The 12,849-nt window shown below is 42.6% G+C and overlaps 1 protein-coding gene across 1 annotated transcript in view; it reads left to right on the top strand.

The window, feature by feature from the left end:
• The window catches only part of LOC135915172 (transmembrane channel-like protein 5), a 64,547-nt gene that overhangs the window by 9,021 nt on the left and 42,677 nt on the right, over positions 1-12,849 (top strand). Inside the window, exons 3-4 of the mRNA XM_065448214.2 lie at positions 575-709; positions 9,208-9,398. Of these exons, the coding sequence (XP_065304286.1) occupies positions 575-709; positions 9,208-9,398 (326 nt within the window). The remainder of the gene's footprint in view (positions 1-574; positions 710-9,207; positions 9,399-12,849) is intronic.

Below are 12,849 nucleotides of genomic sequence, written 5' to 3'. Positions count from 1 at the left end.
CATGCTACTTGACAACTTGACGGAGATTCCATTCCACGCATCACGAGTGATCATTGCTTGAAAGCAAATTCTGTGCTCTCTCTCTTATGGTGCACGACCTTACACATGTACTTGTATACAGGCACAGTAAAAATTTTACAGGATGTTGGTTCAGTGTTACTCTCAAAAGCTCAATATCAGCCCAGTTTTTGCCGACAGCTATAGTAATGCAGCCTTAGTACAGTGTAACATCATGTTGGTCACGTATGCCAGTACACGTAAGCACATAATAAATGCAGGCTGCGTGCCCTGGCTCAGGAAATATTCTGCTTTTCCTCGGATCTCGCATTACATAAGCTTTTGATCCTACCAGTGCAGTGCATGTTTCAATTGTTTTCTCACTTGCTTGTTTATTTATTTATTTACTTGCATAGGGAATAATAAGTAAGTTAATTCATAATTTTAGCCAGTTAACATATAGCCATGGTCCTTTTCATGGGTTAATTTGTTTCTCTTGAGACTTTGCGCCCTGCAATCAAATTATCTGTACTTGCTGTTGAAGGCCTGCAATTGAAAGTGTGGCCTTTTTGTGCAGTGGAGAATGCCGAGGAAGACGAGCATGGCTACGTCCACCCGTCTCGACTTGGCGGGGATGGCGCTGAAGTGCGACGGCCAAGCGTGCCCTTTCACACCCGCAACCTCATCAGGCAGCTGCCTTCCCGGAATCTAGGCAAGTGGCTGCCATGTGATTGGCACGCGACTGTCGCATCTCACAGGTCTCAGATAGGTTAAGGCAAGGCACAGAGCAAGGAAGGAGCCAGAAGAGAGCATTGCAGAACATAATTGAAGACGAGTGAGTTGGCCCTACACGTGGTAATGTCGGGGTAAGTTTGGGTGTCTTTCACCGCCGTGCCAGCCGGCTGGCTAGTCTAGTCACCTGCACTAAGCCAACCAGCTGCGCTGGCCTAGCCTAAGGCTAGTACTGCTAGCACGGCTCTTTCAAAAGGCAAGGAGTGCGACAGCAACCAGCGGCTGCTGCGCTCACATGTTACAAGGAAGACGATGAATGTGTTCATTGGAATATAAATGACTGAAGTTGCACAAACATATCTTGGGAAAATGTACACTGAGGGGTTGGCAAACCACTTGAATGAGTGCATATCGATTAAAACATCATCATCATCAGTCTATTTTATGTCCACTGCAGGACGAAGTCCACTCCCTGCGGTCTCCAATTGCCCCTGTCCTGCGCCAACCGATTCCAGCTAGCACCTGCTAATTTCCTAATTTCATCACCCCACGTAGTCTTCCTCTGTCCTTGACTGCACTTTCCTTCTCTTGACAAACAATCAGTAAACCTAGTGGTCCACCGACTGTCTAACCTACGCATTACATGATCTGCCCAGTTCCATTTTATTTCTCTTAATGTCAATTACAATTTTGGCTAACCCCGTTTGCTCCCTGATCCACACCGCTCTCTTCCTGTCTCTTAACGTTACGCCTAAGATTCTTCGTTCCATCGCTCTTCGCGCGGTCCTTAACATGTTCTCAAGCTCCTTTATCAGTCTCCAAGTTTCTGCCCCATATGTTAGCATTGGTATAATGCACTGATTGTACACCTTCCTTTTAAATGGTTATGGTAAGCTTGCAGTCAGGATCTGATAATGGCTGCTATATGTACTTTAACCCATTTTAATTCTTCTGTAGATTTCCTTCTCATGACCAGGGTTCCCTGTGAGTAATTGAGCTAGGTAAACATGGTCCTTCACACACTCTAGAGGCTGACTGACAATCCTGAACTTTCATTCCCTTGTCAGGCTATTGATCATTATCTTTGTCTTCTGCATATTAATCTCCAACCTCACTCTTACACTTTCTCTGTGAAGGTCCTCAATCATTTGTTGTAGTTCGTCCCCAGCACAGGGCTGAACAGGACAACGTCATTTGCAAGCCAAAGATTGCTGAGATATTCGCCGTTGATCCGATCTCCTAAGCCTTCCCAGTTTAATAGCCGGAATACTTCTCCCAAGCACGTAGTGAATAGCATTGGAGAGATTGTGCCTTCTTGTGTGACCCCTTTTTTTATAGGTATCTTCCTACTTTTCTTGTAGGGGATTAAGGTAGCTGTGGAATCTCTGCAGATATTTTCCAAGACATTTATGTAAGGCTCCTGTACTCCTTGATTACGTAATGCCTCTATGACTGCTGGTATCGCTACTGAATCAAATGCCTTTTCATAATCTATGAAAGCCATATGGAGAGGCTGATTGTACTCTGCAGATTTTTCAATTATCTGTTTGATGACATGGATGTGATTCATTGTAGAGTAACCCTTCCTGAAGCCAGCCTGTTCCCTTGGTTGACTGAAGTTCAGTGTTGCCCTTATATCTCTTGAAAACTATCTTTGTGAGCATGTCATATAATACTGGAAGTAAGCTAAAGGGCCTATAGTTTTTCATTTGTTTAACATCTTCCTTTTCATGGATTAGTATAATGTTGGCATTCTTCCATTTTTCTGTGACCCCTGAAGCCGTGAGACAGTTTGTATGAAAGCCCGCCAGTTTTTCAAGCATTATGTCTCCCCCATCTTTGATTAAATTGACTGGTAGTCCATCTTATCCTGCCACTTTTCCCTATTTCATGTCTTGCAAGGCTCTTCTAACTTCACCGCTAGCTATAGAAGGAGCTTCTGTGACGTGTTCATTACTACTTCGAATGGAGGTATCATGGCTACTCTGGGTACTGTACAGGCCAGTATAAAATTCTTCCGTTGCTTTTACTATTGCGAACCAAGCACACTGGGCTGAGTTTGCCGAGTAGGGTCACACGTTGGGCTGATTTTTTTAGAGAGAAAAGGCAAAGAGGATGGTTTCACAGAGAGTGGGTTGGAAAAGGTGGCTGCATGACATGATGCTTCCTCATATAGCTTACTTCCTTCCCCCACGTGTTAATGTGAGCGCACTGTTGTCACCATGTGCAAAGCTCTTAGAGGGACACTTAAGTGGAAAATGGAGTGTTAAGTTATGCTGGATTGCTAAATTACACTTCTGGAAAACCAGAAACAGCAGTCTTACCATGAGTTGAGTTTGGTAAGCCAAAAAAGCTCAAAAACGAAAGACGGCCTCTAAGTGCCCACACTAGCTCCTCATGATGTTACCAGATCTAAATAGTGTCTGCTTGGTACTGTTGATAGTTCATTGATAAGGATTATGTCACATTCAAAAGGAACTGAAAGACTCAATAAAGTGTCTTTTGAGAGCTTTTTCTGAATGAAAATGGGTGCAAACATGCGAAAGTACTTTTAAATTTGTGACATCATACTCGACTACAAGCTCTGCAGTAAAGTTACAAAATTCAAGGAGAGAAATTGAGCTTAATTTACTACTAATAAGTAACCCTGTTCATGCATGTAAATGCAGGTTGTATATTGAAAAGAAGCACTTCACCAAACTAAAGTAACTTGGTGTTACAGTTTTGTGTACCTTTAATTTTGATTCATAAAGCTGTGAACAGTTTCCCAACCACAGAAGGATGATTCGACTCCCAAGTTAACAGTAAAAAAGTGCCATCTATTCACACATACACTGCCAGCCATTGATTGTATGCTTCTTCATTACGAACAATGCTGTTGTATGAAAACCTAAACGTCTTTTCTTTTTACCTCTTTATGGTCAGCATGCATTTTTAGATTTCACAATGTTATCAGTCCTGAGTAGACAAGCTATCTGTTGACCCTCAACTTCACTGACCCTGGATTCCCACTGCGATAGAGTCGATAATGCCGCTATCATGGTCAGGTAGCTTTTCCTGGTATGGTTCCCAGACTGATGTAAGCTTTAGCCAGTTGTGAAGTTTGTATTTTTGCCTGTTTGACTAGTTGTCACAGTTTCATGGCATACTGATTAGCTCCTAAATCAGATCTGCGTGCTAAGCACCCAGATTCATGTGTCACATGTTGTCCTATGGCACCTCGTTTTGAAGATTAAGTTTAAAATTTTTTTATATTTATAACAACTTTAAAGAGCCCATGTAAAGCATGGTGTAATGATGCTGAGATACAAGAAAAGGTATGCATAGAAACCACTGAGTGCAACATTATTTAATGAAATAAATGACCTAAGTAACACAAGTTATATTCACCATTGAATATACAGGTAGTAATGAGGATGAGCATCTCACATAGCCCTCACAGCACCAGTCATTCGAGTGCACAGTACACTCACTTCTGCTGTACAAGCTGCTTAAATATTTTTCACACAATGTGAGATGTTGCACACTAAGAGTGAAAAAACGTACAGTGAAGTAAGATTATACGAATTACTATTTTTCTTTCTTTTTTTCAATTTAGGCCTGTTATCAGTCCTTCGTAACAAGCACACAAATTTCACATTTGGGCAGCAGATGGTTTGAAAATGAAAATGACACTCCTGCTAGATATGCACCACAGTAAGAGCTGTCTACATATATGTGTGTGTGCATGTGCTTGCATGCATACGCACACACGCGCATAATTTCTGTGGCTGGACTTTATTTCATACTTAGCAGTAGCGCTGCAAAAGCTACTCAAGTAGAGCATTCACGTATTCAAGTGCATTACTCGTACACACTCATACATACTCACACATACAGTATTCATACGTATTCAACTAAATTCACATTACTCAAGTAGTGCATATCATATTTAATAATGCAATGCTGGCTCTCCACATTTCACAGGGCAGTTATACTTAATGTGGCACACTTACTACTGACTAACAACTTGCCCTTATCTATATATCACGACAACAACTCGTAGATTATCAGTTTCGTCAAATCACCTATTATTTGTGCATCATTGTGCTACCAGTATGCGAAAATGTTTTAGTCGCAAGTGCAGAAACATGTCACTCCACTCATTTGAGGGTAAATAGGTTCAGATCTTCGATGCCCTCCATGCAAAAAATACATTGTATTTCAATGCGCACAAGTGTGAGACAATGTTGCTTAGAATTACACTATGCATATGCCTTTTCTTTTGTACATGGTTCACTTTTTTGTTGTTGCAAATGCAAACAGTGGGAAAAGCCTCTCTAGCATTCACAACATTGTGTGCTTTGTACGAAACAGACTATAGTCACATTGTGCCACCGTGCCATGCCATCCCAGCCTTGAATTCTGCTTCAGGTTAAGGAGGTTAGTGCACTCTTAAAAAACGAATGTATGCCAATCCGGTGAAGGGCGCAAAAGAAAACTGCTTCTGTATGAGATTTTTGTATTGAATTAAAACATGACATCAAAATTTAATCTGAAGCCTCCCAATATATTGTTACGATGAGAAAAGAGAACAAGGTCATCAACGGTGAAGAGGACAAAGTAGCAAGAGCCTCTCAGCATTCTCGGCAGCTGTGTATATACGGTTTGTAAATACACCGTGTAAATAGTTTTATACTCGTGACATTTTTATGGAAGTGCGGGGTGTAAAATTAGTGCACCCGGTACAGCCAAATGACGGTTTTGGGAAGTGAAAGCCCACGAGTCTAGCCGGGTCAAAGGAATGGCGCGCTTTTCTCACATCGCCTCAAAACAGTTCATTGCGGATGGTGGGATGTGTCGGGGCAGGGAGAGCATCGCATTACACGCAGCCTGTAACAGCGCTAGAGTATACGAGAAATATTTCTTGGGGCACGACTACGCCTCACCACCTGGTGAATTGGGGTTTACAAGTAGCGGCGGCACGGCAGCTACTGACTATTGAAGGCGCATTATGGTGAAGTGCGTCGCAGGCTGAAGCACAGCTGTTCTAGAGCGGCAGTTCGCTAGACACCTTAAATAGCGAGTGAAGACAACATCGCTGGTTTGAGCACCACATTGCGCTAGCATGTGCAGTGAGACGCAATGCATGTCGGTCAGTGTGCTGCCCATGTAATTGTAGTTCGCTGTAACTGTGCACCCGTTAGCTTCTGCTTTGTGGACAGAAATTTGTGTGACCCAGGTTTTGGGCATTACCCAGATACCTCGATGGCACTACCCACACCTGAGTACCTTTGACTGATGAGTAAGCTGGCCATTTTACAGTAGAACTTGTGCATCTAAACGTAGTGTCAGACTTGCCGTGTTGGCTCATGATGATAGTGAGGCAAAGTCTGCGTCTTATTTAGATGCAGCTCTCAGGAGGCTGATTTTAAGGACAAAAAAAAATGAAACGCTTGAAAGGAAACTGAGGAAAGCACAGAGTGAGCAGTGTAAAGGTAACTGATTGGTTTAAGGATCAGGTCAAGTAGTCTCGGGGAACCCTACTAGTTAGAAGAAACTATCTGGGCAAATAAAGATGGGTTGGGGCGCACACAGCAGGCGTTACCCACCTGTGACCAGCAGCTTACCACTGTGCTTGAAATGAAAAGTTTATAATCAGCATATTCTGCTAGGGCTAACATTAGCGGCTGCAACTTGCAGAATGACAAAGAAGCTAAGGTCTGTGCAACAAGTGATGTTATGGAATATGATAGGCATAATGATAAGAGACGAAAAGATAGAAGTATGGAATAGAGAGTATTCAGGGGTCGCCAGTGTTCTAGTTGAGATTAGGAGGAAGTGAGGGAGTTGCGCAGGCCGTGTAATGCGTAAAGGAGATAACTGATGCTTTATTGGTTCCCAAGTGAAAGGACACATTGTCGAGGGAACCAGATTATCGTATGGACTTGTGTAAGGACCACACCCCTAACTTGACTAGCCAAAATTTGGGGAAAACAATTTCCAACACAGAAGCAATCGTGTTCGGTGCCCTGATGCAGCGCCCACACGCGTCAGCGAATTTTCGTGCTCTACATACTTCCGTGGGCCACTGTTAGATGGCGAGGGCTGCGCGTTGACCTCTGATGCAGTGGCACGTCTGCAGTACGCACAATTTCGACCAAAAGGTTTCATCCCATGTGAGGGTAACTCCTTGTCAAAATTGAGGAAAAAACTGTGCTGCCCTTACATGAGTCTGTACAGTAGGTGGCACACAAGGAGATTAGAAAACTTGCACAGGCACTAGATGTTGTCAGCTGACAACAGACAGAGCCGATTGGAAACTATCGGGAGAGGCCTTCGTCCTGCACCACGTGCGCTCCGTCGAGCCCACCACGTGCTCCCAATCATGCCTGTGAGAACAGTGCCCACAAGGCAGCAGCAACAAATAATGCCAGCTCGGTAGCTTCCAAAGGAGAAGTGCTTCATTTTGCACGCACACCTGCTAGTTGCTTTTAGCCAGGAACATTAGTCCGCTAAATTTTTCTCAGTTTCTGCCAAGTTTATTACGCGTTAACAAAACTGCGCTGATGCCGTTAAGACATTCCCAGTATTCTTTGGCTGATATGACTGCCCACGAGCAGCAGAAACAGCAGCCGGCTGTTTCCTTTTGTTTGATCATTAGGAGGCAACTTCTCAGTGGTCCTAAACAAACATACAAGCTTTTCATAAAATAATAATATTAATGTTATTTTTGCCTTTTAATAGACACAAAATATGATTGGAAAATCATGTGGGTCCATTGCTGACTAGGGTAGTGAGGGACCCATTACAATAAGGCAATAACAAGCTCCCCTACTTAATTAAAATATTTAGTTGCTCATTAACGCCCCTGCATACACATTCGTTTTCTTTTTGTGTTAGCATCTTATTAGTGTTAGTGATTCCAAGGCCACCGATGATTTTGCTGTTAATGGTGATGACAAGCGATAAGCTATTGTCATGATTCACAGGACCAGACATGCACAACTTACCTAACGTTGTTACTCACTCTACAAATTTAACCCTTATCTTTAACTTTAACCCTTATCCTACCGAGTTTTGTGGCCAAAAATAATACAAAAATACCAATATTTTCTTTTTTGGCCTAAGTAATTCTACATATCTTGAAACAACTAAAAAATATCCTTAAAAGCACTTTATTTGTAAGACACACGCAAAGTATAGACACATGCACAGTAGAGAGTCTCCGACTTTCTGTAGTCCTCGTTGAAAAAAATGTCTCTTTCGAAATTTAAAAACAACACTGTGACAAGCGGGGCCGAAACTTGTGGCAAGGGATGTCAGATCCATAAATTGTAGACTCGGTGTGGTACATTTCCAAGCACAGAATAGTGCAGAGTGCTACTCCACATTCCTCCCACCAGGTACGTGTAGCGGTTGCTATCACGAAGAAAAAAATCTATTAGTTAATTCCTTAGAAACAATTCAAAATGCTGCGCACAGTTCCCGTCCTCTTGTCGCAGGTACCTTTATACCAGGCGTGGCTGTGAAAACAAACTTTGGAGGCGCCGGTGGGGGTTCTTTACATCTATCAGCGTCCACTACCGATGTGTTGAGACGCTGTCGTTGTCTGAATCCAATGACTGGAGGAGTTATGCTGCTCAGTATGATTTCTGCCACTCTCAGAGGAAAACCAAACTTCTTCTTCATTGTCCAAGTCCAACAAAACTTCCACAAACAAATGTTTTCTTCCTTTTTTCCGGAGTGGAGCCATTGCCGGCACATGCATGTTTCAGAGAAGGACACCATTTTCAAATCCCAGTTCCCAGCTTCGAAACAATTCTTGACCAAAATGCAAGCTTTGAGTGCATTTCTTTATTTTTTTACTGCGCCATCTGTAGAAGCCAAAAAGAATTAAACAAAATTTATCAAGGTAGCTCGACTGCAGCAGTGCACAGGCACATGTTTGAGTGTGGACGAGCTCAGATCGTCTGCGCTAGAGAAAAGGTTAATTTACTTTTCAGAACTCCAGGGTTTCCTGTCTAGTCGGCAAGAAAATAAATACTAAGGTGCATATGCTGCATATCATGTCCACTCTCCCATCGTTAAACAAGAGGCTTGCATGTATTGGTTATCTCAATTTTATTGTGTGCTTAAGCGTGTACGGCAAGCAGTTAATTGAATTTTCTGGTGCTGAAGTACGCAAAGGCTTACCCACTGAAATAATACTTCCAACACACTTCGACGCAATATGGGAGCAGTACTTCCTTTCCAACCAGCCTTGTCATTTCCTGTTATACTTTGTGATACTTTGTACATCTGACATATCATTTGGTTCTTTTCTTTTTTCCTTTTGCCAATTATTATGTGCTGTTTTGCATTGTGTAGAGATTTTTTTAGTAATAAAATTGTTATTGCATTTTTATTTTGTATTTGAAATACCCCTAAGTTCAAATGACATTGCGGAGGGGAGCATTATCGATTGTAAATTACATGTGGCCAATGCGGATCACGCAGATGACCTCAGCACAATGGAGCCGGACGCCGTCGTCTCGGAGAAACCCCGGGGCGACAAGGTGCCAGCAGTTGCAGCCCCCTCTGACGCTGGCAGCAGCCAGCGGCGAGACAACTGGCGCTACCTGACACTTCGCGTGCGCGCGGCCACGGCCAACAACGCCAACGACATGAACGCCGATGACCTGTTCCACGTGAGTCAGCAAGGCCTTGTGTGACTTGCTGGTCACCAGACTCATACACATTACAGAAAAAAAGAAAGCGACCGATTACAATTAAAATTGCTGCATTCAAAAATGTTATTTATTACAGCTACCAATTAATTGCCCCACGAACGTAATTGAGGAATTACTCATAAGTAAAAGTTTACCTCTATGTTACTTTCCTCGTAACTTTTTTGACATTGCTTAGATACAGTAAACAGAAGGACCTGGCCAGGCACTTTCAGTGCATCCTCAACAGCCTTTTATACATTGCTTATCTGCACCAACGATTGCTTTTAAAAAATGTCGTCTGTCATCGTCCTTCGTTTTTGTTGTGAAGGCTTCAGCAGCGACGCTGAAAACTAGCTCGATTGGGAAAATGAGACGAAAAGACAGGGGGGGTCAGCCAATTTGCTCTATGTGCACGGAGGGGGCGGGGGCGGGGGGTTACAACATGTATGGATCTTGTACACAAGATTGTTGTTACTCAGCGTCCGGATCCTCTGTGAAGTTGCAGCACTTCGTTGTTGCTGGGACTTGAAGAAGACACTTGTTGGGCTAATCAAAAGCAGAAAAAATTATCTGTATATGATTTCCTCGCATTAACATCCTAAGTGGCCTTCGCTATAGACATGTGCCAGCACTAGTTCAATGAGAAAAATAAAAAGCCCCGGAGTTTACCTGTCTGAACTTGCGCTTTTGAGAAGCTGCCACATGGCAAGATCGCGGGCATTATACCGTAATTCTCGCCAAATTCAGGTTCTCAAAGCTGCGTCACCTGTTACAGACTGTCTCGTCAATAAAGTAACTGGTTACATGTAATTGGTCACTGAAAAAAGTAATTGAATTACAGTGAGCGTTACTGAGTAACCAAAGTATTTGTTAAACTACAAAATTACAAAATATGTAATTGATTACAAGTAAATAATCACATGTAACTCGTTACGTACAAGTCTGCTGGTCACGCAGTGATTTGGAAAGGCAGTCATAGAAAGCACAGACACAAGACCAAGACACATGAACAGATGCAAACTGTGAACAGAAAGGTTGCACTATGGCAGTAAACAAGGAAAGCACAAGAATGATTTGCACATGCTCTAGTGAAGGCTGCGCTAACCTGTCAACCGCCAACACCACATGTTCATTCTCAAAGAAATCTAAATCCAGACACGACAATTCTTTTTTATGAAAGCTAATCGAAGGCTGGCTTACACACATGCTATGTTCAAGAATAGGAATGAAAAAGTGAATCTTACAGTAGAGGCATGGTGTATCAGTAATTGCAGTAGCATGTGAACAAACCAGCTTTTGATTATCTTTCACAAACAAGAATCATCATGTGTGAACCAACCTCTTTTGAGATTGAACACATGGTCTCCATGGTCAGCACATTAGTGTGGCTTTCACTAGAGCGTGCGCTGATCACTTTTGTGTGTTTCTGCCACCATGCAACCTTTCAGTTCATGGTTGGTGTCTGTGTTGACCTTTTGGTTCTGGTGTCCGGGTTTTGTACGCCTGCTTTCTCAAGCCATGGATCCTTACCAACTCACTCAGCTTCCTGTCATTCTAAAATGCTTTGCTAACTCCAAATAAACGCACCTACGACACACACAATATGCAGAACAAGTTCTCGGAAGGGTGATTCTGAAATCACTTCATTCTTATTATGAAAACAATGTCGACACCAAGTGCCCCTATATGAGAAGTGTACGAGGGAACGGTAGATTGTTTTAGGTCAGTGAACCTATATTATAGGAAATTGTATGTAGCTTTGTGTGCATGTGGACATGATTGATGAACGGGTTTAGAAATGTTTTTGCCTTCATTGGATTATTGAGTATCAATTGTACAACAGCTTGTATGATTGGTTGTTGGGAAGAGCATTGCCAGGCAGCCTAGTAGGTGGCTTCTTTGTTGTAGTTTTTGTTTTCACCCCTTTTGTTCTGTAGTTTCAGAGGACAAAATAAACTTATTTTGTTCTGTAGTTTCAGAACGCAAAGGGAAGCAGTATTTCTCTGTTTAACTCCATGCCCTAACTGTAGCGAGGTACTTTCAGTATCTCTTGTTGGAAGTATCATGAAAATCAGCAATAGAAAGAAAGGAAGCGATTTACGACACTTTGTGTCTTCTCTTTGTGATGTTGAAGAAGTTCAGTTCAAATTATCCTGTGCAACTCTCCGTATTACTATGCTTCTCCCATCCCATGCCTGCAGGCACGAATCTAGGGCATTGTCAACTACATTTTCAGCACTCTAATGTTATGCTGTCCTTGCTCATGGAATTTTTTTTTTTTTTTTAACCAGCTATAAGTGTATTTGTGTGTGTGAGTTTTGGTCTATGAATGACATAATGCTTTCATGTGGGTAGTCAAAAGGTTGCATTTTCAGTCAACCCGCACCACCTGCGCTCTCACATTTTGGTAGTTTTGGCATCGCGTTTATTGCTGTGATGGCTTTGCTGGCTTACAAAGCTCATATTAATGGCAAGCAGCAGAAAATTCTGTGTCCGTGTGATGTGTTGGAATGCTGTTGGCTCTGTCCTGGCTTGGCTTCCGGCTATGCTCTCGCATTTTGCACAAAAAACTGTAGCGCCTTAGCTCTCGGATGTCATTTCACTTGCCGTGAGATGGCAGTAAAGGGCAGTGATGACATATGCAGCATCATACTGCCTCACTCATGGTGGGCGATTTTAATTGCGCCAGAGGAATTCGGGCCACTCAGTCGCGATTTTGTCTGTGAGTAATGTCTTTTCTTTGCACAAATAAGCACTGCGAGGTTTCTGTAATGATATTTTAACAGTTCATCTTGACTTAATATTTGCCTTTGGTGTCTCCTTAACTGTAGTGCTAAGTACTTGGGGGTGATAATTAATTATTCGTAATTAATTGTGTAATAATAATAAATTTTGGGTGTGGCTCCCATAGGCGGGAACTCTAAATGATGCGAGCAAGCTCTACGAATTAAGCTGCAGTGGTGGCGGCTGTGCCCCCATTCACTTTGTTGGATATTTGTGCTTGTGAAATAGGTCTAGCTAGCCCTGCGAACATTTGTGAGTGCCACCCATGGCCATGGCTGCGGATGTGGAACATCCTTCCAACCACAGGTGTCACGCGGTATATGAACTTAGGAGCAGCAAACAAGCTAATAAACCCTCGTATGCCACACCCAAGGCCATCAAGGCCACCAGAGTTGAAACCTTCACTCTGCAACGAGAGGTAATTAAAGGAACCAACGAACTCTATTTTTGCCAACTATTTGAAACCAGTGGTTGATGAAGAAAGGGAAAGTGCAGAGGAAATTTGCTGTTATGTTGAATTATAGTGTCATATTAATTTATAATTAAATTTGTGGTGTGTTTAATAAACAAAGGAAAAGTGAAATGAATGTGGAAACCCATCCCACAACCTCCACATTATGCTTTCAGTGCTCCACTTTTTTAGCTG

The sequence above is a fragment of the Dermacentor albipictus genome, chromosome 8 (genome assembly GCF_038994185.2).
Source record: "Dermacentor albipictus isolate Rhodes 1998 colony chromosome 8, USDA_Dalb.pri_finalv2, whole genome shotgun sequence".
In the NCBI taxonomy this organism is placed as follows: domain Eukaryota; kingdom Metazoa; phylum Arthropoda; class Arachnida; order Ixodida; family Ixodidae; genus Dermacentor; species Dermacentor albipictus.
This window is presented reverse-complemented; position numbering and strand designations above follow the sequence as displayed.